At 37.6% G+C, this 27,136-nt stretch overlaps 1 protein-coding gene across 1 annotated transcript in view; it reads left to right on the top strand.

Moving 5' to 3' along the window:
* The window catches only part of THSD7B (thrombospondin type 1 domain containing 7B), a 929,494-nt gene that overhangs the window by 224,383 nt on the left and 677,975 nt on the right, over positions 1-27,136 (top strand). The window contains exon 3 of the mRNA XM_061439032.1: positions 18,647-18,895. Coding sequence (XP_061295016.1) covers positions 18,647-18,895 — 249 coding nt within the window. The remainder of the gene's footprint in view (positions 1-18,646; positions 18,896-27,136) is intronic.

The following is a 27,136-nucleotide window of genomic DNA, read 5'->3' as shown; positions in this document are numbered from 1 at the left end:
TGTGTATATGTACCACTGCTTTCCTATCCATTCATCTGCCGATGGACATCTAGGTTGCTTCCATGTCCTGGCTATTATAAACAGTGCTGCAATGAACATTGGGGTACACGTGTCTCTTTCCTTCTGGTTTCCTCAGTGTGTATGCCCAGCAGTGGAATTGCTGGATCATAAGGCAGTTCTATTTCCAGGTTTTTAAGGAATCTCCACACTGTTCTCCATAGTGGCTGTACTAGTTTGCATTCCCACCAAAGGTGTAAGAGGGTTCCCTTTCCTCCACACCCTCTCCAGCATTTATTATTTGTAGACTTTTGGATCGCAGCCATTCTGACTGGTGTGAAATGGTACCTCATTGTGGTTTTGATTTGCATTTCTCTGATAATGAGTGATGTTGAGCATCTTTTCATGTGTTTGTTGGCCATCTGTATGTCTTCTTTGGAGAAATGTCTATTTAGTTCTTTGGCCCATTTTTTGATTGGGTCATTTATTTTTCTGGAATTGAGCTGTAGGAGTTGCTTGTATATTTTTGAGATTAGTTGTTTGTCAGTTGCTTCATTTGCTATTATTTTCTCCCATTCTGAAGGCTGTCTTTTCACCTTGCTTATAGTTTCCTTTGTTGTGCAGAAGCATCAAGCTACAAACGGTATTCTTCACTGAGCTAGAACAAATAATTTCACAATTTGTATGGAAATACAAAAAACCTTGAATAGCCAAAGCTATCTTGAGAAAGAAGAATGGAACTGGAGGAATCAACCTGCCTGACTTCAGGCTCTACTACAAAGCCACAGTCATCAAGACAGTATGGTACTGGCACAAAGACAGAAATATAGATCAATGGAACAAAATAGAAAGCCCAGAGAAAAATCCATGCACCTATGGACACCTTATTTTTTACAAAGGAGGCAAGAATATACAGTAGATTAAAGACAATCTCTTTAACGAGTGGTGCTGGGAAAACTGGTCAACCACTTGTAAAAGAATGAAACTAGACTACTTTCTAACACCATACACAAAAATAAACTCAAAATGGATTAAAGATCTCAATGTAAGACCAGAAACTATAAAACTCCTAGAGTAGAACATAGGCAAAACACTCTCTGACATGCATCACAGCAGGATCCTCTATGACCCACTTCCCAAAATATTGGAAATAAAAGCAAAAATAAACAAATGGGACCTATTTTTTTTTTTAATGCAACTTTCAGTTCTTATACATTTGAGTCTCTAACAAGAACTCTCACATGGATCAACTGTAAATATAATTTTGGCTTAAAAGCCGGAGAAATTTAATTTTAGTCTTGGCCATTCTGTATTCTTGCTGTGTGCCCATTAGAAAATCACATAACATTTTTGAGGCACGAGTGTTCTTTTCCATAAATTGAAAGTAGAAGCTAAGACCTTCAAAGATTACTGATATTGCTTTCATCTCTAAGCATTCACAAATATATACCAACATATCATTCTTAGTACTCTAAGAAATTTGGAGAAGATAAAATCCATTTTATTCTGAGACTTATACTGCACTTTAAATTCTGTTGAATAATGTTTTCTGGTAACAGGAAATGAGCACAATACTAAAAACATTCCCTTTTGATAAAATATCACTCTCAAGGATATTTCTTCTCAAGAATGTAATATCTCAGTCTGTGTTCTGATCTCTTTATCTGTAGAAAAATCTCTCTATCCCACAGAAGCAACTGAACAGTGTATTTAAAATAGAATTTCATGTTGCTATTTTAGCTCTAGTGCATGATTTTAGGTTTATTATCTATTGAATACTTTAAAATGATATAAATCACAATAAGAAATTAAGAAGCATTTTAAGAGCTCAGCTTTACTATATTGTGGATTAGAAGAAAACAATTTATATATCTCAATTAGAGGCTCCCATTAGTAATAAATTCTAACCTAACATAAATGCCTTTTGTCATATAAGACATAAATTATCCCAGGTTACTGTGACCAGGAAGGGCATTTAGAAAAGGAAACTCGTAATCTTCCAGTTAAAATTTCTCAGGAATTCTTAATTATTTTCATGATAATTTTAAACTATTTCTTAAATTTGCAAAGTTGGTTTCCAGACAAAATTTTAAAAAGTCAACTTTTTCAATTGTCTTTACTCATTGAATCATATAGGCAGTAGGCAGCTTACTTTTAGTCTAGTTTCTAAAGTGGCCAGGGATTTCACATAAACCTGATATGTGCATGTTTTTCTTCTTCAGGTTACTATTCTTATTTTCTGAGCTATTCCTATTAGTTTGACTGATGGGAGAAAAATGAAACCAATTTGGAGTCAAAATCATTAAAAATAAATAGCATATATTCTATCTGGTTTCCCAAATCTATTCTCTCAAGCCTATCTGGGTTCTGGTTCTTCTCTCTCCATTTTCCCATTCACATTTTATTCCCTGGTGTTATTTTCACAATGTGATCTTGAAATCATTCTCTATGTTAGAATGTGTAAGCCCTAGAAGCAACTGTTCTCTGCTTATTATGCTATAATTTGGGTAGCTGCTACCATATGGATAGCAGTATTTTTGCTAAATAATTGGAATATCTGTACATTTGAACAGCACCCAGTTTTATTAAGCTTGCTAAAGTACTTTCTTAGTTAGTTGCAATTGTACTTCTATAAAAATAACCTTTTAACTGTTAAGTGTATTTTGCAAGTACTAAAGGCTGTAAACAAATATTACATAATTTAGAACAAGCATAATAGAAATGAAAATTCTTTCACAATTCAATATTTCACTCATCCATTTTTAATTACTTCTAGCCAGTGTTTTTCCACATGTAGGGAAGATTGAGCTCTGTGGGAATATGTTGATTTATTGAATAGATAATTATGTGGCTTTTGCAAAGCATTGTGTCAAAGGACTTTTTCAGTTTTTGGTTAAATATGGCAGACCGAACATAACCATTTATTACTGCTGTATTCTGGAACCCCACTTAAATAACAGTAAAGGAATAAAAAAGGCATGAACTCTCAAGGAGAAATATAATAGAAAATGATATAATAGTTTAAATGAAATGTCAGCAAATGAGGGAAGCTGGAAAGTAGATGGATGCATGGTGGTTTACCTAGCTGGGTGGAAAAAGCTGAATGCTCCCCCTTCAGTTGGTCGACCTGCCAAAAGCAGACCAGTTTACATGACACAGCTGTATCAGACACAAAGCCATTTTCCTGTCACGTTTTTGCCTCTTCCATCACACACGGAAAGATATTTAACTGTCTTCTTTGCAGTTTTACAGGAGCCATCTGACTGAGCTCTGGCCAATGCAATGTGGGCAGGAGTAACAAAAGCCATTTATAGGTCAAAATCATAAATCACTCTGGGCTATCCTCTTGCTCTCTCTACCTTTCTACCTAAAGGTGAACTTGGAAGACACATATTCTAGATGGTGAATTTATAAGATGAATACAGGGGCTTCCCTGGGTCCAGTGGCTAAGACTCCATGCTCCCAGTGCAGGGGGCCTGGGTTCAATCCCTGGTCAAGGAACTAGATCCCACAAGCTGCAGCTAAGAGTTTGCAGCCACAACTACAGTTGGAAGACCCAGGGTGCCTCAACTAAGAATCCACATGCTGCAATGAAGATGCAAGATCCTGCCTGCCACAGCGAAGACGTGGCTAGCCAAATTAAAGAGAGAGAGAGAGAGAGAGAGAGAGAGAGAGAGAGGGAGAAGGGTATGAACTGAGTTCTCAAGTCTTTAGGTAGAAGAGACTCTTCTAGGAAGGTTGATAAACTGCATCAAAGACTAAAGTGTTTGTGAAGAGAAAATGAACATTTATTTTGTTAAGTCATCGAGTTTCCAGGGTTTATTTGTTACCAGAATATAGGCTATTCTACTCTGACCAATATAAGACTCTTAGAAGGTTTAAGAATTATAGGCAGTGGTAAGAAACTCTGATGACAAATATGTTCAGTATGCCTAAAAATTATTCCCTTCTCTGAAGAACATAGTCTTAAGTGTGAAACATTGTCCACTGAACATGCAGGGTAAGTGAAAACCCATCCATAGTATGTGAGTATTCTGACAGCTCTTTCTCTAATCAGTTTTCATAAAGTTGAAGACTGGTTCTATACACATAGTGCAAGAGATAGCAGAAGTCCTATCTTAGGGAAAATGTGAGCTACAGAGTAGAGACTGATGGAGACCAGCATTTGACGGTCTCCAATAAAGTAGTCTGAGTTCTGCATAATCACCCAACAGAAATGTTTCAATGAGCCTCGCCTGTGATCAAAGAGCTTCCCATCTGTGCTGATGGTAGCTCATTTTACTCGATAAGAGTAAAGGATCACTAAAGTTAAAAAAAAGTTATATATAATATTGTCAAAGATATTAAATATTTCACTCATGAAATAAAAGTAAAATAATATTAAAATAAATTAGGAAACAAGAAAAAAATGTTGGACATTAAAATTTGATTGTAAAATATGTTTAAATTAATTAAAAAGTTTAAAGATAATTGAGGAAATCTCTTTGAAAGAAAAACAATACTGAAAATAGGGGGAAAAACAGAATTATATAGGTTAAACAAGGACAAATGAGTTTATTTATTTATTTATTTATTTTTTTTTATTCTTCCAATTTTATTTTATTTTTAAACTTTACATAATTGTATTAGTTTTGCCAAATATCAAAATGAATCCGCCACAGGTATACATGTGTTCCCCATCCCGAACCCTCCTCCCTCCTCCCTCCCCATACCATCCCTCTGGGCCGTCCCAGTGCACCAGCCCCAAGCATCCAGCATCATGCATCGAACCTGGACTGGCAACTCGTTTCCTACATGATATTTTACATGTTTCATTGCCATTCTCCCACATCTTCCCACCCTCTCCCTCTCCCACAGAGTCCATAAGACTGTTCTATACATCAGTGTCTCTTTTGCTGTCTCGTACACCGGGTTATTGTTACCATCTTTCTAAATTCCATATATATGTGTTAGTATACTGTATTTATGTTTTTCCTTCTGGCTTACTTCACTCTGTATAATAGGCTCCAGTTTCATCCACCTCATTAGAACTGATTCAAATGTATTCTTTTTAATGGCTGAGTAATACTCCATTGTGTATATGTACCACAGCTTTCTTATCCATTCATCTGCTGATGGACATCTAGGTTGCTTCCACGTCTTGGCTATTATAAACAGTGCTGCGATGAACATTGGAGTACACGTGTCTCTTTCCCTTCTGGTTTCCTCAGTGTGTATGCCCAGCAGTGGGATTGCTGGGTCATAAGGCAGTTCTATTTCCAGTTTTTTAAGGAATCTCCACACTGTTCTCCATAGTGGCTGTACTAGTTTGCATTCCCACCAACAGTGTAAGAGGGTTCCCTTTTCTCCACACCCTCTCCAGCATTTATTATTTGTAGACTTTTGGATCGCAGCCATTCTGACTGGTGTGAAATGGTACCTCATAGTGGTTTTGATTTGCATTTCTCTGATAATGAGTGATGTTGAGCATCTTTTCATGTGTTTGTTAGCCATCTGTATGTCTTTTTTGGAGAAATGTCTATTTAGTTCTTTGGCCCATTTTTTGATTGGGTCGTTTATTTTTCTGGAGTTGAGCTGTAGGAGTTGCTTGTATATTTTTGAGATTAGTTGTTTGTCGGTTGCTTCATTTGCTATTATTTTCTCCCATTCTGAAGGCTGTCTTTTCACCTTGCTAATAGTTTCCTTTGATGTGCAGAAGCTTTTAAGGTTAATTAGGTCCCATTTGTTTATTTTTGCTTTTATTTCCAATATTCTGGGAGGTGGGTCATAGAGGATCCTGCTGTGATGTATGTCGGAGAGTGTTTTGCCTATGTTCTCCTCTAGGAGTTTTATAGTTTCTGGTCTTACGTTTAGATCTTTAATCCATTTTGAGTTTATTTTTGTGTATGGTGTTAGAAAGTGGTCCAGTTTCATTCTTTTACAAGTGGTTGACCAGATTTCCCAGCACCACTTGTTAAAGAGATTGTCTTTAATCCATTGTATATTCTTGCCTCCTTTGTCGAAGATAAGGTGTCCATATGTGCGTGGATTTATCTCTGGGCTTTCTATTTTATTCCATTGATCAATATTTCTGTCTTTGTGCCAGTACCATACTGTCTTGATAACTGTGGCTTTGTAGTAGAGCCTGAAGTCAGGTAAGTTGATTCCTCCAGTTCCATTCTTCTTTCTCAAGATCGCTTTGGCTATTCGAGGTTTTTTGTATTTCCATACAAATTGTGAAATGATTTGTTCTAGCTCTGTGAAGAATACTGTTGGTAGCTTGATAGGGATTGCGTTGAATCTATAAATTGCTTTGGGTAGTATACTCATTTTCACTATATTGATTCTTCCAATCCATGAACATGGTATATTTCTCCATCTATTAGTGTCCTCTTTGATTTCTTTCACCAGTGTTTTATAGTTTTCTATATATAGGTCTTTAGTTTCTTTAGGTAGATATATTCCTAAGTATTTTATTCTTTCCGTTGCAATGGTGAATGGAATTGTTTCCTTAATTTCTCTTTCTGTTTTCTCATTATTAGTGTATAGGAATGCAAGGGATTTCTGTGTGTTGATTTTATATCCTGCAACTTTACTGTAGTCATTGATTATTTCTAGTAATTTTCTGGTGGACTCTTTAGGGTTTTCTATGTAGAGGATCATGTCATCTGCAAATAGTGAGAGTTTTACTTCTTCTTTTCCAATTTGGATTCCTTTTATTTCTTTTTCTGCTCTGATTGCTGTGGCCAAAACTTCCAAAACTATGTTGAATAGTAATGGTGAAAGTGGGCACCCTTGTCTTGTTCCTGACTTTAGAGGAAATGCTTTCAATTTTTCACCATTGAGGATAATGTTTGCAGTGGGTTTGTCATATATAGCTTTTATTATGTTGAGGTATGTTCCTTCTATTCCTGCTTTCTGGAGAGTTTTTATCATAAATGGATGTTGAATTTTGTCAAAGGCTTTCTCGGCATCTATTGAGATAATCATATGGTTTTTATTTTTCAATTTGTTAATGTGGTGTATTACATTGATTGATTTGCGGATATTGAAGAATCCTTGCATCCCTGGGATAAAGCCCACTTGATCATGGTGTATGATCTTTTTAATGTGTTGTTGGATTCTGATTGCTAGAATTTTGTTAAGGATTTTTGCATCTATGTTCATCAGTGATATTGGCCTGTAGTTTTCTTTTTTTGTGGGATCTTTGTCAGGTTTTGGTATTAGGGTGATGGTGGCCTCATAGAATGAGTTTGGAAGTTTACCTTCCTCTGCCATTTTCTGGAAGAGTTTGAGCAGGATAGGTGTTAGCTCTTCTCTAAATTTTTGGTAGAATTCAGCTGTGAAGCCGTCTGGACCGGGGCTTTTGTTTGCTGGAAGATTTTTGATTACAGTTTCAATTTCCATGCTTGTGATGGGTCTGTTAAGATTTTCTATTTCTTCCTGGTCCAGTTTTGGAAAGTTGTACTTTTCTAAGAATTTGTCCATTTCTTCCACGTTGTCCATTTTATTGGCATATAATTGTTGATAGTAGTCTCTTATGATCCTTTGTATTTCTGTGTTGTCTGTTGTGATCTCTCCATTTTCGTTTCTAATTTTGTTGATTTGATTTTTCTCCCTTTGTTTCTTGATGAGTCTGGCTAATGGTTTGTCAATTTTATTTATCCTTTCAAAGAACCAGCTTTTGGTTTTGTTGATTTTTGCTATGGTCTCTTTTGTTTCTTTTGCATTTATTTCTGCCCTAATTTTTAAGATTTCTTTCCTTCTACTAACCCTGGGGTTCTTCATTTCTTCCTTTTCTAGTTGCTTTAGGTGTAGAGTTAGGTTATTTATTTGACTTTTTTCTTGTTTCTTGAGGTGTGCCTGTATTGCTATGAACTTTCCCCTTAGGACTGCTTTTACCGTGTCCCACAGGTTTTGGGTTGTTGTGTTTTCATTTTCATTCGTTTCTATGCAAATTTTGATTTCTTTTTTGATTTCTTCTGTGATTTGTTGGTTATTCAGCAGCGTGTTGTTCAGCCTCCATATGTTGGAATTTTTAATAGTTTTTCTCCTGTAATTGAGATCTAATCTTACTGCATTGTGGTCAGAAAAAATGCTTGGAATGATTTCTATTTTTTGAATTTACCAAGGCTAGCTTTATGGCCCAGGATGTGATCTATCCTGGAGAAGGTTCCATGTGCGCTTGAGAAAAAGGTGAAATTCATTGTTTTGGGATGAAATGACCTATAGATATCAATTAGGTCTAACTGGTCTATTGTATCGTTTAAAGTTTGTGTTTCCTTGTTAATTTTCTGTTTAGTTGATCTATCCATAGGTGTAAGTGGGGTATTAAAGTCTCCCACTATTATTGTGTTATTGTTAATTTCTCCTTTCATACTTGTTAGCATTTGTCTTACGTACTGTGGTGCTCCCGTGTTGGGTGCATATATGTTTATAATTGTTATATCTTCTTCTTGGATTGATCCTTTGATCATTATGTAGTGACCTTCTTTGTCTCTTTTCACCGCCTTTGTTTTAAAGTCTATTTTATCTGATATGAGTATTGCTACTCCTGCTTTCTTTTGGTCCCTATTTGCATGGAAAATCTTTTTCCAGCCCTTCACTTTCAGTCTGTATGTATCCCCTGTTTTGAGGTGGGTCTCTTGTAGACAACATATGTAGGGGTCTTGTTTTTGTATCCATTCAGCCAGTCTTTGTCTTTTGGTTGGGGCATTCAACCCATTTACATTTAAGGTAATTACTGATAAGTATGTTCCCGTTGCCATTTACTTTATTGTTTTGGGTTCGAGTTTATACACCGTTTTTGTGTTTCCTGTCTAGAGAATATCCTTTAGTATTTGTTGGAGAGCTGGTTTGGTGGTGCAGAATTCTCTCAGCTTTTGCTTGTCTGAAAAGCTTTTGATTTCTCCTTCATACTTGAATGAGATCCTTGCTGGGTACAATAATCTGGGCTGTAGGTTATTTTCTTTCATCATTTTAAGTATGTCTTGCCATTCCCTCCTGGCTTGAAGAGTTTCTATTGAAAGATCAGCTGTTATCCTTATGGGAATTCCCTTGTGTGTTATTTGTTGTTTTTCCCTTGCTGCTTTTAATATTTGCTCTTTGTGTTTGATCTTTGTTAATTTGATTAATATGTGTCTTGGGGTGTTTCTCCTTGGGTTTATCCTGTTTGGTACTCTCTGGGTTTCTTGGACTTGGGTGATTATTTCCTTCCCCATTTTAGGGAAGTTTTCCACTATTATCTCCTCAAGTATTTTCTCATGGTCTTTCTTTTTGTCTTCTTCTTCTGGAACCCCTATGATTCGAATGTTGTAGCGTTTAATATTGTCCTGGAGGTCTCTGAGATTGTCCTCATTTCTTTTAATTCGTTTTTCTTTTATCCTCTCTGATTCATTTATTTCTACCATTCTATCTTCTAATTCACTAATCCTGTCTTCTGCCTCTGTTATTCTACTATTTGTTGCCTCCAGAGTGTTTTTAATTTCACTTATTGCATTATTCATTATATATTGACTCTTTTTTATTTCTTCTAGGTCCTTGTTAAACCTTTCTTGCATCTTCTCAATCCTTGTCTCCAGGCTATTTATCTGTGATTCCATTTTAGTTTCAAGATTTTGGATCAATTTCACTATCATTATTCGGAATTCTTTATCAGGTAGATTCCCTATCTCTTCCTCTTTTGTTTGGTTTGGTGGGCATTTATCCTGTTCCTTTATCTGCTGAGTATTCCTCTGTCTCTTCATCTTGTTTAAATTGCTGAGTTTGGGGTGTCCTTTCTGTATTCTGGCAGTTTGTGGAGTTCTCTTTATTATGGCGTTTCCTCACTGTGTGTGGGTTTGTACAGGTGGCTTGTCAAGGTTTCCTGGTTAGGGAAGCTTGTGTCGGTGTTCTGGTGGGTGGAGCTGTATTTCTTCTCTCTGGAGTGCAATGAAATGTCCAGTAATGAGTTATGAGATGTCTATAGTTTTGGGGTGACTTTGGGCAGCCTGTATCTTGAAGCTCAGGACTGTGTTCCTTTGTTGCTGGAGAATTTGCTTGGTATGTCTTGCCCTGGAACTTATTGGCCCTTGTGTGGTGCTTAGTTTCAGTGTCGGTATGGAGGCATTTGATGAGCTCCTGTGAATGAATGTTCCTTGGAGTCAGGAGTTCCCTGGAGTCAGGGTTTGGACTTAAGTCTCCTGCTTCCGATTATCGGTCTTATTTTTACAGTAGTTTCAAAACTTCTCCTTCTATACAGCACCATTGATAAAACATCTACATTAAAGATGATAAGTTTCTCTACAGTGAGGGTCACTCAGAGAGGTTCACAGGGTTACATGGAGAACAGAAGAGGGAGGAGGGAGTTAGAGGTGACCCAAATGAGATGAGGTGAATCAATAGTGGAGAGAGTGGGCTAGCCAGTAGTCACTTCCTTATGTGCACTCCACAACTGGACCACTCAGAGATGTTCACGGGGTTATACAGAGAAGAGAAGAAGGAGGAAGGTAACAAAGGTGGCCAGAAGGATAAAAGGGGGAATGAAAAGGAGGGAGACAGATCCAGCCAGTAATCAGTTCCCTAAGTGTTCTCCACCGTCTGGAACACTCAGAAATTCACAGAGTTGGGTAGAGTAGAGAGAGGTTAGGGAGGAGACACAGGCGACCTGGTGGAGAAAAAGGAGGGTCCAAAGGGAGAGAGAGCAGTCAAGCCAGTAATCTCACTCCCTAGTGAAAAATGGGTCCTGAAGATTGGGTCCTTAAAGGTACAAAATTGGTAACAAATACATAAAAGCAAAAATTAAAAATCTAGAGTAGAGTTTGGAATTTCAAAAATACGATGTTAAAGAAAAGAAGAAGGAAAAGAAAGAGAGAAAGAACGAACAAACAAAAACAAACAAGGTCGCAAAAATTATAAAGAAAGTACAGGTACAAAATTGATAACTAATACCAGAGAGCGAAAATTAAAAATCTAGAGTATAGTTTGGAATTTCAAAAATACGATGTTAAAGAAAAGAAGAAGGAAAAGAAAGAGAGAAAAAATGAACAAACAAAAACAAACAAGGTCGTGAAAATTATAAAGAAAGTACAGGTACAAAATTGATAACTAATACCAGAAAGCAAAAATTAAAAATCTAGAGTAGAGTTTGGAATTTCAAAAATACAATGTTAAAAAAAAAAAAAAAAAGAAGAAGAAAAATAAAGAGAGAAAACAAACAAACAAATACGAACAATGTCACAAAAATTATAAAGAAAATACAGGTACAAAATTGATATCAAATACCAAAAAGCATAAATTGAAAATTTAGAGTAAAGTTTGGAATTTCAGATATACAATGTTATATAAAAGAAGAAGAGAAAGAAACAGAAGAAGAAGAAAAAAAAAATCACAGAAATTATATAAAAAAAAACTATAGGTACAAAATTGATAACATATACCAAAAAGCGAAAATTAAAAATCTAGAGTAGAGTTTGGAATTTCAAAAATACAATGTTAAAGAAAAGAAGAAAAAAACAAAAACCAACAACAAAAAAAACAAGGTCAAAAAATTATAAAATATATATATATGAAGTTTGCTGAAGAAGAAAAAAATAGGGTCTTTTTTTTTTTTTTTTTTTTGCAAAGTAATAGGTTATAAAAGTGAAAATTAAAGGAACAATAGAGGACTTAAAATTTTTTTTTTCTCTTAAAAAAAAAAAAAAAAGAAAGAATGATCGTAAAAATAATAAAAATATATCTAGGACTTTTTTGTTTCTTTTTTTGTGGGTATTGTGGGTTCAGTTCATTTTTGGCTAGTTCCTTGGTCAGATTTATATTTCTCAAGATCTATAGGCCCCTTCCTATGTAGTCCGTAGTAACCACAGGGTTTTGATCTATTGCCTGTAGCTTCCAAGGCGTTTCCCTCTGTTATATCTTCTTCTGTTTGCTAGTCTCTTCAGTATCTGGTTTCCGCCCTGACTCAAAGGGCACGGTGGAGGACACTTTTTTTTTTTTTTTTAGGCTTACTTGTTCAGTCGCGCTGTGGGGAGGGAGGGAGGGAGGGTGCAAACAAATAACACTGGCGTGGGCTCGCAGTGCCTCAGCCACCCTGGGTCTGCCCCCGCTCACGGCGCGTGTAGCCTCCCTGTCCACACTGCTCGGACTCTAGGTTGTTCCGCCGGGAACAATCCGAGGCTGGCCCTGGGCTGCATGCACCTCCCAGGTCCAAGCCGCTCAGGTTCAGGCACTCGGGTAGTCCTCAGAGGCGCAGACTCAGTTGGGCCTGCGTTTTGTACTCTTCCCAGGTCCGAGCGCCAATTTGCTCTTCCCAGGCGAGCGCCAATGCTGCGACTTATCGCCTCCCCGCCACTCGGTTATCTGGATGTAAAACCGGCGCACCTTCTCAGGCAGATGTTGACCGTCCAGACCCCCAAGAAGTTTTAGTTAGCAAAGAAGCCTGCTTACAATTTTATAGATAATGTCTCTCTGGGGCTGCGATTGCCCCCTTCCGGCTCTGGCTGCCTGTCACCGGAGGGGGAAGATCTGCAGCCGGCTATCTCTGTTCAGTCCTTTGTTCCGTGCGCGGGCCTGGCGGTCTTAGGTTAGGGCTGGCTTTTTGCGTGGTAGGTATCCCACAGTCTGGTTTGCTAGCCCAAATTATTTCGCTCAGATAGTGCTCAGGGTATTCAGGCCAGATTCTTTCAGCGATGCAGCCCACGCCGCGCCTCCCTGCCCAGCCCCGGTTTGCTAATGGCGGATGCAGGCGCCTGCGCTGCTTCTCTGCTGGGGGAGTTACCGTAGGGCTCGCAATCTGCGAGTTTTAAATTGTTTATTTATTTTTTTCTCCCTGTTATGTTGCCCTCTGTGCTTCCAAAGCTCGGCACAGATTCGGCAGTGAGAAGGTTTCCTGATGTTTGGAAACTTCTCTCTTTTTAAGATTCCCTTCCCGGGACGGAACTCCGTCCCTCCCTCTTTGTCTCTTTTTTTTTTGTTTTTAATATTTTTTCCTACCTCCTTTCGAAGAGTTGGGTTGCTTTTCTGGGTGCCTGATGTCCTCTGCCGGCATTCAGAAGTTGTTTTGTGGAATTTACTCGACGTTTAAATGCTCTTTTGATGAATTTGTGGGGGAGAAAGTGTTCTCCCCGTCCTACTCCTCCGCCATCTTGGCTCCTCCCCTGACAAATGAGTTTAATGTTGATGTTTCCAACATAGGAGTTCCTTCCTATAAAATACCACATATGAAAATATATATCAAATTGAGTGATGACCTAAATAGGAAATCAGAAATATAAAAGTTCTCTAGAAGGAAAAATATGAGAGTGTAGCTTATGACATTGGGATAGGAGAAAAAAAGTTTTGTACGTGGTGAAAAAAAAAAAGGCACAAACTATAAAGGGAAAGACTAAAAAACAAACTATTGCATATCACTATATACACTATATATATCAGAAACACTATATACAAATTAAAAATAATATTACGAGAAAAGTTATGTAGCATAAAGAAGAAACAACAGGTTACTATGTAGAATTTGTATTTCTCTCTCTGTATTTACTTTTATCACCTATAATGTGTGTAAGTTTTCATCTTAAATAAGAAAAAGTCATCCCACTAGAAATATGTATTAGTTTCCTATAGATTCTATAACAAATTACAACAAACTAAGAGGCTTAAAACAGTGTAAATGTACTAACTTATTGTTTTGGAGGTCAGAAGCCTTAGGAACTCTTGAAATGAAGGTATTATTCTGTTTTTCCCTGTAGGTTCTAGGGGAGAATCTGTTTTCTTGCATTTTCCCTGTTTCTAGAGGCTGCTCACTTTCCCTGGGTCGTGGCCTTATATTATCCCAGCCTCTGATTCTGCTGGGCTTCCCGGGTGGTGCTCTTGGTAAAGAACCCACCTGCCAGTGAAGGAGGACATGAGACGTGGGTTCTGATTCTGTTATCACATCTGCTTCTCTGTCTCTGGCCCGTTTGCCTCCCTTTGGACTCTTTTGTAGTTACATTGGGCCCATCTGAATAATCCAGGATCATCTCTTCCTCTCAGTATCTTTAACAGTTGCATCTGCAAAGTTTCCGTTGGCAGGTAAGGTTCACAGCTTAGACGTGTTCGCAGCTTTCAGGAATTAGGATACGGACATCTTTGGGGGACCACTAGTCTACCTATCACAATGCACAAATAATATGATGGTAAATTCATAGGATAGAAATCTGAGTAGTCACTAATGATTCAAGAAAAATATAAATACAGCTCAGTGGTAACCTGGAAAAAACAAATACAATTACTCAACATTTGGGGAAAAAATAAGTCTAATAATACCAAGAATTTTTAGCATGTAGGAAAGGAAAAATATCATAATACCTATTATATTGCTTTACATGAATATTTATGGCCCAACTTCAGGCAAAAATACTAGGGAATTTGCTCACAGATGTATAGCAACATAGAGACATGCAAAGGAAAGTTTAAAACATAATCCTATGGAAAAGAAATTAAGCACAACCAAAAGGTATACTAATGAGAACATGAATAAATAAATTTCCCTGTATTCTTATTGGAATATTGCTCACTAATAAAAATGAATGTGCCATATCTGCATTTTTCAAATGGATGTAGAAGTCATAATATCAAATGAGAAAAATGATTTCCAGAGTAATATGAATAATAAAGAAATATTTAAGTAAAAAATTTTAAAACATACCAGACAATAAATATTATTTCTGAACATATACCTACTTAAAATATAAAAATGTGTAGAGAATAATAGAAATCAATTTCAAGGTAGTGGCTGTGTATGAAGAAGAGACATGGAACTAAGATTGTAAAAGACATAGGTTATTTACCTGAATTTATAATTTTTAAACATTTAATGAAATCTGAAGCTAAATGTTAGCTTTTGCTAGCAGAGTATGGGAGTGTTTGTTACATTACTCAGCTTTTCTGAATGTTTCTTTAATATTATCTTAAAGTAGTAATTGAAGCGTAAATGAAATGAGGGTAATTTTCTGTTGGTTTTATAAGTGTTTCTGTCCTTATTTTGTAAGTAAAGAGATTTCCTTACATTTCCAGAGGAAGTAATATTAACTAGAGTAATTTTTGGTTTCAAAGGTTTCCTTTACAGTTGAATACTTGTGAAGTAATTTGCAAATGACAACATACTCTATAAATGTCAAGAAGGTTTAATTACCTTGGCTTTTCTGTCTTTTTTTTTTTAAAGCTAAATTAGCAGTATATGTCTGTTTTATTAAAAAGCATATCACCTTCTGTGAAAGAATTGAGTCTTATTTGTGTATAGACAATACTCTTTGTTTGGGGCTTTAGTTTGTAAGGTGACTCTACTTGGGCTGAAAGATATTAATACTCTAACTCTGGACAGGGTAAGCAGATCACATTTTATTATTCTTTTTCCCATAGATAATGAATCTAAGTAGCCTTGAGACTAAGGTCATGGAAATGTATTTTGATACAGAATTCAGGATACAGATATTTCTGATATACCCTTTAGTGCTTAATCCACTATTTCAGAAAAAGAACTAATCTCACTGATTATGTTAGACCAGGGCTTTATGTGGTACCTTTTATGATTACTCTTTTCAATAAAGGAGGTAAGTTGGTAAAAATAATATTAAATATTGCTATTAACTTATAACATTAAAATAGTAAATATGTAATCATTAAAACATATGCCCATCCTAATTCCAAGAATTAGAAGCTGTTTTCAGAATTACAAAACCCATTGATTAATTCATCCAACTCCATGCAAATGCTTGTACTGTTGAGTCTTACCCCTTCTTCTGGTCCAATAGGAAAAGTTAGTTCAGGGAAGATGAGAATGACAACTGGTAAATGCTAAGGACCAAACCACTACTTCTGTAGACAAAGAACTGTATAGTGTGGGATCTTCATTATGAAAAGAAGAAGAAAATCAACTTTGGAAATTAAAACTCTTTTAAAGTATACACACATTTAAAAACGTTATTAAATCCATTTATTAGGGCTACCTTAACAAAATACCATAGACTGTAACTTAAACAACAGATATTTATTTGGTCACAATTCTGGAGGGTGGATCAGGTGTCAGCAGGACTGATTTCTTCTAAGACTCTCTCCTTGGCTTGTAGAAGGCTGTCTTCTTTCCATGTCTTCTTATACTCTTCCCTCTGTTTGTGTCTGTGCCCTAATCTCTTCTTATAAGGACACCAGTCATACTGGATTAGGGCCTACCCTCATGACCACATTTTAACTTAATTACTGCTTTAAAGACTCTGTCTTCGAGTACAGTTACATTCTGAGATATTGAAGGTTAGGACTTCAACGTATGAATTTGTGTCAGGACATGACTCAGCCAATTATGTTTTCTGAAAAGTCAAAACCTAGAAACTTGTTAATCAACAGTTTTCTGTTGTGTCATAAGTTTAAAAGAGGTGGTCCTTCCTTCCATTCTCCCCATTGTACAAAGATGGTACATTATGATTTAGGTGGGAAATTTTCAACAAAGATTCTTCCTATTTTCTCTCAATCCCAAGACCCCCAAATATCTAATTGAAGTGAGTAATGATAATGAGGTATACATTGCTTTTTTCATTTTGAAGGGGATCATATGATCTGAATAGACTTTAAAAAATACTGTACCAAAAGTATATAGCGTTGTGAAATTTGAAAACCATACTAACTCTCTGTGGTTTCATAAAGGATGCATGCAAGCATGCTTGCTAAGTTGCTTCAGTCATGTCCGACTCTTTGCGACTCTATGGACTGCAGCCTGCCATGCTCCTCTGTCCAAGGGATTCTCCAGGCAAAAATGCTGGAGTGGGTTGCCATGCCCTCCTCCAGGGAATCTTTCCCACCCAGAGATCGAACCCGTGTCTCTTAGATCTCCTGCAGTGGCGGGGGGTGGGGAGGTTCTTTACTACAAGTGCCACCTAGTGCCCTTCATGAAGGACATCTGTACTGAAATTTCACCATATTTTACTCATTGATCTGGCCAAATGTAAACATATATTATTCTCCCCTGCACCATCTTCTATAATCTATTTCTTTATTGGCTCCCTTAATTTTCATTATTTTTCCAAGTCAGAAATTTGGAAACATTTTAATACTTATCTCTTTTTAAATACATACAAAGTAACCGTTGCCAAACTCTATCTGTAGGGGTTGTTCCACCCGGTTTCACAGGCCCAGTTTTGAAAGTCAGTGTTTGAACAGTGTTTAAACCCTTTCTTTGATTTATATTCCTGTCAAAATTATGCTTTTCTTTCATTCGAAGTAATGGATGTCTTTGACTGAAGAAGGGAAATACTAACAAGATGAAAAAGAAACGAATGTCAATTAATACTTGAATTATTATTATCTTCCTACATGAATGTTACTTCCTCCACTTAAAATTATTTAATACTCAATTAAATCCAAAGTCCTTAGTCCATGACATGAAGCTTTTCCAGACATACTTTTTACATAACCACATTCCTAATATTTGTCCACTTTTCTCTTTGAATTTTATGTGCCCTAAATGTGTCCATTATGGCTTTTACTTTCTCCCATTGGCGTGCTTTTGAATAGTTGACCACCAGTTCTGGTGGTTGAAGGTTCAGAGTAGGGTAGGGGGCTTGATTTGTAGCATTTGCTGATTTCTGTAGTGTAACTACTATGACCATGGCTAAGTTTAAGCTAGTTACATGAAATCAACTGGCTTGCAAAATTCTGGAAATTTTACAGTTGGTTCTTGTTGAATAGTATATCCAGTTCTAGCATACCACTGGTTCCTATGCCCACAAATTTTACCTCCAGGCTTCAAATATGCTACTTACTTGACTTGATTTTAAGTCTTCTTTCTGTGCCCGAGAAGTTCCCATTAATTTTTTAAAGTGTGTTTCGGATGTCCGTCCGTCTTAGAATTGCCCCCCTATCCTTACCCCAGCTTTCCCGTGTGGTCTATCACTGCCTCATTGGTTTTTCTCTTCATCATTGGGAATGGTTTTATGTTGAGTTCACCACATTATCATATCTTTTTATTTATTTATCTGTTTTCCAATTACACTGTTAGCATTTAAAGCACTTCAGTCTTGCAGATGAGGAAACTGATGTGCAGAGCCTAACAATATGGGGAAACATAAGGCCACATTTGTTTATTTTTAATAGACCAGTGTGCAAAAGAATGGACAGATTAATACTCAAAAGCTTACATTTACTTTTCTGTGACCTTACACAGATGATTTAGCCTTCCTGACCTTACGTTTTCTCATCTACAAATGGATGTAATAATAGGTAAACTCATGAGACTGTTGTAAGAAAATGCCCGTGAAGCACAGGGCAGTATCTGACACTGAGGAACCAATGAATAAAGAGGAACTGTAGGCTGTGTCAGAAAGTGCAAGCACATGAGAAGAACCTCCATTGTTTCGGAGGATGCTTTGAACAAGGTACAGGATAGACTCATCTTACTTATGTGTCTTGTGAGGGTGAAACATTGTAACTTCACAGTTTCAGATGAAATCCAGTGTTCATTCTTAACATGTAAGACCTTCAATAGGTTTATCATGATACCTCTAACATTAAAAAAATTTTTTTTCTCTTACTTTAGAGCTTATCATGAAAACTTGAAAAACCCAGGTTTCAGGTTTGTTTGTTTGCTTTTAATCCAGACTAGGTGCTTCATTATGTGATTGCACTCTCTTAGCCCATGGCCTGCTGTTTTCTGTTTCTGTTCCTTCAGCCTTTGCATGCAAGATTCCTTCCCTTTGACTGTCCAGTCCTGCATCATGCCGAAAGACTGTGAAACCACTGAGTGGTCTTCCTGGAGCCCCTGCTCTAAGACCTGTCGTTCAGGGAGTCTCTCACCAGGATTTAGGAGCAGGAGCCGCGATGTGAAGCACGTTGCTCTTGGAGATGGAAAGGATTGCCCTGAACTTACCGAGAAAGAAGCCTGCATTGTCGAAGGAGAGCTTCTGCACTTATGTCCCAGGTATTGTGTATTCTTTGGCATGAGTGTTCAGTTCTATATAATCTGATTTTACGTGATATAGACATGTTACTGATCACTATAGCTGTGTCTCGTACTTGTCGAGTCTTTACTCAGTGCAAAGTTTCATATTAGGCAGTAGAATGCAATGGGGTTAGGGCATAGGCTGCGTTGATTCCCTGGCCTCCAGTCCTACTTCTGAGACTTTCCAGTTATGTGCATTTTGGCAAGGGAGTTAAATCTAGTGCCTTAGTTTGCTCTTCTACTAACTGTATTCACTTCATCTAGCACCTGCCACAGCATAAATGTTTAATAGCCATTAGTTATCATTACCTGATGTGCCAGACCTAATTTTTCTGATAATCTGAGAAGTCATTCATCAGCATCTTCATTTTGTAAATAAGGCCATTGATGCTCAGAGAGATTAAGCAATTTCTGAGGTTACATAGTTAATGAATGACAGCCCCCTGATTCTAATGACACTCTTTCTCTGAAATTCACTGTCACCCTGGGGCACTGTTTCTATTTCAGGTCCCTAGGGAAATGGAAAATGCTGGAAACGGGTTGACACAAATTAATAGCTAAATTGAAGACCTTGATATTGGTTATATTTTGCCTGATTGTGTCGCCTTTGGTGAAGACCCCAGTGTATTTTCATCTGGTTGTTGGCTTACAATGGACTCAGTCTGATAATGATAGAAGTTGTGCAGAAGTCAGTTGGGGATGAATTTGTGATAATTCCTGCTGCACAGCTGCCCTGAACTATATCTTAAGTCTGTAGCTATATTAGATAGATCTTTTCTAGTTTCTTATTGTATCTAAGATTTCAGACCATTTCCTCAGTGAAACAGTGAAGCAAAACATACCGTACTGTAGGAATTAATCACCTGGGATATGTGGAGTATAAGCAGGTTACAGACTCACCTGGTGTTGTGGATGGGCCTGGCTATTCCTTATACTTGAAAGAATGAGTGAGAGGAGGGCAGAGGTTGGGGAGTGGGGTATCGCTGAGCAAGTTCCTTTTTTCACATTCTTAGTCACACACTTCTTCCACCTCACCATAGAAATCGGGGTTGATTCAACATACTCCTTATATAATGATTGTTCATTTTTTAGTAAGATGACCACTTATATTTACATCATTTCTTTCCTGAAAAAGAGAGAAAACAGATGCAGTTCCTGATTCTTGACAGGTTAACCTACTGTCACAGAATCCTTCCTAATTGTATTGAGTGTGTGTTCAGTCTTTCAAGACACTAATTTTGGGGCAAAGCATGAGATTGGAAATAAAACCTGAGGTCTCTGTCCTTTTGAACTTGGATAGACCTTGGGTTAAAATTGTATACCATTACTTTTTAGCTGTATGTGTTTGAAAAAGCTATACAACTTCTTTAAGACATTCCCCTCGTCAATAACATGTGTCTAAATATGCCGCCTGTGTTGGAGGTTTAAGAAGCTGCAGACTAGCACTGTCTATCCCACTGCTTAGCACATAGGAGGCACTACAGGTGTACTGATTCTTATTGTTATTTTCAGGTGGGTTCATTTCCCCCAGTAAGAGAATCTCCTCTTGGAAGGCATACTGTAACGAGTTCAATTCAGTTGCTCAGTAGTCTCTGACTCTTTGCAACCCCATGCACTGCAGCATGCCAACCTTCCCTGTCCATCACCAGCTCCCAGAGCTTGCTCAGACTCATGTCATCCAACCATCTCATTCTCTGTTGTCCCCTTCTCCTCCTGCCTTTAATCTTTTCCAGCATCAGGGTCTTTTCCAATGAGTCAGTTCTTTGCATCAGGTGGCCGAAATATTGGAGCTTCAACTTCAGCATCAGTCCTTCCAATGAATATTCAGGACTGATTTCCTTTAGGTTTGACTGGTTTGATCTCCTTGAAGTCCAAGAGACTCTCAACAGTCTTCACCAATACCATAGTTCAAAACCATCAATTCTTCAACACTCAGCTTTATAGTCCAGCTCTCATATCTATAAATGACTACTGGGAAAACAATACCTTTCATTAGATGGACCTTTGTTGGCAAAGTAATGTCTCTGCTTTTGAATATGCTATCTAGGTTAGTCATAACTTTCCTTCCAAGGAGTAAGTGTCTTTTAATTTCGTGGCTGCAGTCACCATCTGCAGTGATTTTGGAGCCCAAGAAAACAAAGTCTGTCACTATTTCCATTGTTTCCCTATCTATTTGCCATGAAGTGATTGGACCGGATGCTATGATCTTACTTTTTTTTAATGTTGAATTTTCAGCCAGCTTTTTCATTCTTCTTTTTCACTTTATCAAGAGGCTCTTCAGTTTCTCTTCACTTTCTGCCATAAAGGTGGTGTCATATTCATATCTGAAAGTGAACATGAAAGTGAAGTCGCTCAGTCGTGTCTGAATCTTTGTGACCCCGTGGACGGTAGCCCACCAGACTCCTCTGTCCATGGGATTCTCCAGGCAAGAATACTGGAATGGGTTGCCATTTCCTTCTCCAGGGTATCTTCCCAACCCAGGGATCAAACCCAGGTCTCCCACGTTGCAGGCAGACACTTTACCCTCTGAGCCACCAGGGAAGCCCATATCTGAGGTTATTGATATTTCTCCTGGCAATCTTGATTCCAGTTTTTGCATCATCCAGTCCAGCATTTTGCATGATATACTTAAATAAGCAGGGTGACAATATACAGCCTTGATGTATTTTTCCCAATTTGAAACCAGTCCATTTTCCAATTTGAAACCAGTTCATTGTTCCATGTCTGGTTCTGACTGTTGCTTCTTGACCTGCATATAGATTTCTCAGTAGGCAGGTGAGGTGGTCAGTATTCCCATCTCTATAAGAATTTTCCAGTTTGTTGTGATCCACACAGTCAAAGGCTTTGGCATAGTCAATGAAGCAGAAGTAGATGTTTTTCTGGAACTCTCTTGCTTTTCCTATGATTCAACAGATGTTGGCAATTTGATCTCTGGTTCCTCTGCCTTTTCTAACTCCAGCCTGAACATCTGATAGTTCTTGGTTCATGTACTGTTGAAGCCTTGACTTGGAGAATTTTGAGCATTACTTTGCTTCTGTGTGAGATGAGTGTAATTGTGTGGTACTTTGAACATTCTTTGGTATATTATCTATTCTATAATAACTTAATAGAATAGAAAGTTATTCTTCTGAGTGATTTGAAGATTATTTTTTTCCCTATGGAGGTCTAGTTTAGGAATATTCTCAATGTTATGCTGCCAGGAATAGAATCTGAGTTAAATGATAACTTCACGTGTGTCCTTTTTTCCTTCATCCTTTTCAAGGAATGGCTGATGACTTTCTCCTGATATTTTCAACAGTTTTTTGAGTTATAAATATCCTCCATTTTCCTCTTTTTTTTTTGTCAATAACTATACAATTCTCTTGTAAGAGTGGTACCTCCCTGAAGATGTTGAAGAAGTTGGGTTGTATCAACTTTGTTAAGCATGACTGCCTTTTATTGAGTATATGCTTTAGGTCAATAAATTTATGAGAGATATTATAAAGATTATTTAGAATAATATGACGTTTATCATCTAAATGGGACATGTTTAATTGTAAAAAGTGATGTAAATTGGTATTGTCTCTTTTGATTCAAGTTGAAGTCCATTTGGCTTCAAGGTCAGTGATCTTTTCAATACCTCACACTGACTCTCATGTTAGTGAAGACATACACCCAGATGAGGGTATAGATACACATATATGTGCATTCATACGTGTTGTTTTTCCCAACATAATACCATGGAATGGTAATACTTCAAGATGTCCAGTTCAGTTCAGTTCAGTCACTCAGTTGGATCTTTGTTTGCAAAGTAATGTCTCTGCTTTTTAATATGTTGTCTAGATTAATGATAGCTTTTCTTCCAAGTAGCAAGCGTCTTTTAATTTTGTGGCTGCAGTCACCATCTACAGTGATTTTGGAGCCCAAGAAAACAAAGTCTGTCACTGTTTCCATTGTTTCCCCATCTATTTGCCATGAAGTGATGGGACCAGATACCATGATCTTAGTTTTCTGTATGTTGAGTTTTAAGCCAACTTTTTCACTCTCCTCTTTCACTCTCACCAAGAGGCTTTTTAGTTCTTCACTTTCTGCCCTAAGGGTGGTGTCATCTTCATATCTGAGATTATTGATATTTCTCCCGGCAATCTTGATTCCAGCTGTGCTTCATCCAGCCATGCATTTCACATGATATACTCTGCATATAAGATTTATCCAAGATTAATTTCTACTTTGAGCTTCATTTAATTGAACCTTCACATCAGAAAACAGGTCCTGACAAAAAGTTCATTGGAGGTTAACCTGGGCCTCTAGATCTGCTGTATAGAAATGTTACTGAGTATGACATTTTCTAAAAACTTTCTCAAATAGTGAATTTGTAGGAGATAGGAGTCTTAGAAAATTCACCGAATACCAACCAGTGTTCTCTAGGGAGAATGATGTGTTTACTAATGATTCTAGTTGGTGGTGGGGAGGAGCACACTTAAATAACAACAACAAAATTAACATTGGCTGACATTCTTATTTGTCTGAGACCTGAGCTGTGGCCTCTGCCTCAGGAAGGCATAAAGACTGTGTGTTAACTTTTGTTTCTAGTTTGACACCGGTGATTAAAATTCATTGTGAACAAGGGAAATAGAAACAAAAATCTCTTAGGGATCAAAAATATCCATTTCTCCTTTCCCAGAATTCATGAGCACTTCATATGTATCAAGAAATTTAATTCACCACCCTTCTCCTTAGTAGGAAAATGTCCTCTCTTGGAATGTCACTTGGTTTTACCCTTCTACCAGCTTTGCTGTAGGAGATGTTTTCCTTTGTTCAATAAATATACTCTTAAACTCTTGCCATATGCCAAGCACTACACTAAATGTTTGGGATATCTCAGAAAATAGATTGGACAAAATTCCCTTCCTCTTATGGGACCTAAATTTTAGTGAAGATATACTAAATAAATGTAATAAATAAAATAAACTATATATTTTGTGTATGAAATATAGAAAAAATGAATCATTAGAACAGGGCAAAGATAGAGACTTCTGGAATGCTGTAATGGGGGTCAGCTCAGGTTATAGAATTAAAGAGTGTCATTAGAGAAACTTCCTTTGAACAAGCAGGATCAGGGACTGGGGTTTGGAGGAGGACTTGAAGGAAGTGAGGAAATTAGCGTTTCAGTTAATGAGAGGAAGAATATGTATTCTAAGAAGAGATGAGCTAGAGATGTGTTTACTTCCTACTTCCTCCAATAATAATACTGTTCACAATGGTTTTTAGTTGTATAGTTCAGGGGCTACTCTTTTCACTAGCTAGACTCCACTAATCAACATTTTCACTTGAACACTGTGAGTGCCAGTCCCTAAGGCATGAAAGCAATTGTGACCAAGAAGAGCCCCTGCTAGAAGAGCTCCCTGACCCTGAACACTTTGGAGATTCCTTGAAGCATCGAGCATAAGTTAACCTGAAAGGCTGAGGCCAGCCTGTGTTAAGCTAATTTGGGAAAATTTATTTTTTTTTTTAATTTAAATTTATTTATTTTAATTGGAGGCTAATTACTTTACAATATTGTATTGGTTCTGCCACACATCAACATGAATCCACCATGGGCGTACATGTGTTCCCCATCCTGAGCCCCCCTCCCACATCCCTCCCTGTACCATCCCTCTGGGTCATCCCAGTGTACCAGCCCCGAGGATCCTGTATCGAACTTTAGAACTACAGTTGCTACTTGAATAACCGGGGTTTGAAATGTGCAGGTCCTCCAAGACACAGACTTTTTTCAATAGTAAATAATACAGCACTACACAATCTGAGGGTGGTTGATTTCATGGATAAAGAACCTTGGATACAAAGGGTAGACTAACAGACCAAATTTTCTGACTATGTGGAACATCATCACCCCTAACCTCTTATAGTTGTTCAAGAGTCAACTGTATAAGGGAGTTAGCAGTATAGCTTTAAGATCTTTGTGAGAGAAAGTGCTTAAGGCTACTTTCACAGAGTCGTACACGACTGAACAACTAACACACACACTCATGTACACACACATATAGCCTTAAGTTTGTTTTCAAAAGGATGCTATTTTCCCATCTGTTTGCCATGAAGTGATGGGAACAGAGGCCATGACCTTCATTTTTTGAATGATGAGTTTTAAGCTAGCTTTTTCACTTTTCTCTTTCACTTTCATCAAGAGGCTCTTTAGCTCCTCTTCACTTTCTTCCATAAGGGTGATGCCATTTGCATATCTGAGGTTATTGATATTTCTCCCGGCAATCTTGATTCCAGCTTGTGCTTCTTCCAGTCCAGCGTTTTGCATGATGTACTCTGCGTATAAGTTAAATAAGCAGGGTGACAATACACAGCCTTGACATCCTCCTTTCCCAATTTTGAACCTCTGGTTACTGGATAGCATAAGAAAAGGCAGAGGACACAGACAACTGGGACCTGACCTGATGCTACAACAGCTATGACTCCAGACCCTCTGTACTTTAAGCATAGAGCCTGTTCTGGCTGAACACACTGTAACAGACAAGAATACTGAAAAATGTCAGCATCTTTCTTGGAACTGACACCTTGGATGACCTACCAGCAACTTCCACAATCTCCCCAGGAGACAACAGCTTTCACACTGAAATGACTGTTGTATTTCTTAAATGTTAATTCAACATTTAAAATTTAATATAAGTATAAGACAGTGCTGTTAAAAGGTAACAGTGACCACTATAGAGTAAAACTTTTAAGAAGGTCTCTAGGCAGACACTGTATTGCTGATATTTTACATAGAGTGTGTGAATTACTGCCCAGAAAAAACAATTTCCTAAACATTGCTTCAACACTCTGGTCTGACACTGAAAAATATGGGGCCTCATAAACTGTCTCTCCTTACCTCTAGTATGTGTTAATTTATCTCTGTTTTGGGTAAACTAGAGATTCTTCGTAAAAGGTCTGTCTGTGCAGACTCTGAGAGGTCTATGTGGGTCTTCTACCCACTTTGATGTGCTTTTAAAACAACCTGCTGTGGCCAGGCTGTTCCTTCCTATTTTCTCTTTAAGGTATTTAACCTGATTTTAAGTTTTATAGATAAAGTTATTTTTCCTTGAGAAAACTCTGGGGATCAATTGATGACCTTTTTTTTTTTTTTTTTAAGATGACTGTTAAAGCCAAGTAATGGTGCCAAGAGAAGGGATGGTGGATAAAAGTTGGCTTAGTGTTTGGCTTCCTTTGCCCATTGGAATGAAGTGAGTGTTAGAAGAGGGATGTTGTGTCTTGAAGAGATGTTTGTTCAACACCTGCTTAGCCTTCACTGTGCTGATTGGTGGAAGACTCAGGAAATTTCAGTCTGTCTTAGTTCACTGATTTTAAGAATCTTGTATAATATTCTCATTAAAAACTAGCATGTCTTCAAAGCTTATAACTATGTTCTTTAAGAGTGTTTAATAGTTGGTAATGTTCCCTTAACTCATCCCAAACATATGGATTTTTTGTTAGTTTTTTTTTTTTCTGCCTCTACTTCAGAGTGGGTAGCATCTATAAAAGTGCCTGGCTTAGAGTAAATGCTCAGCAGACAATGGATAGATCATCAAATGTAGGGCAGTTCCAGAACAATTTTATGCACAGGGTGCTTTATTCCATGCTGATACTTAATATGACATGTGTGAATAATTCAAGTCAGTTTGTATAACAGGCATCTGAAATTGGCTTCATAAAGAATATTCAATATGGACATCTCCCCAGGGAAGGAATGAACACACAGAACTTGTAAAGTGGTCCCCAGTGGCTGCCTTGCTTTTGCTAAGTGTGTCTGGATTTCCAGAAAAGAAGTTTCTGTCATCATTAGTTATAAGAGTAGGTTCAAGAAGGGTGAGAAATGAGACCACAATTAGTTAGTGTCAGTCAGTCTTGTCTGACTCTTTGTGACCCCTTAGGCTGTAGCCCACCAGGCTGCTCTGTCCATGGGATTTCCCAGGCAAGAATACTGGAGCGGGCTGCCATTTTTTCTCCAGAGGATCTTCCTGGCCCAGGGATTGAACCTGGGTCTCCCATATTGCCGGTGGATTCTTCATTTGTAAAAGTCTGACTTCTGGAAAAGAAGGGCACAAACATTGCCTACCACATCTACTGATCTTTTCCCATTGATTGTCTACCATAGTAATACCTTGCACATACTAGAAGCTCAGTCAGTTCAGTTCGGTGCAGTCGCTCAGCCGTGTCCAACTCCTTGTGACCCCATGAATCGCAGCACGCCAG

This window comes from Bos javanicus, chromosome 2 (genome assembly GCF_032452875.1).
Source record: "Bos javanicus breed banteng chromosome 2, ARS-OSU_banteng_1.0, whole genome shotgun sequence".
Lineage (NCBI taxonomy): Eukaryota > Metazoa > Chordata > Mammalia > Artiodactyla > Bovidae > Bos > Bos javanicus.
Note: the sequence above shows the minus strand (reverse complement) of the source record. Positions and strands in the feature narration are given on the sequence as shown.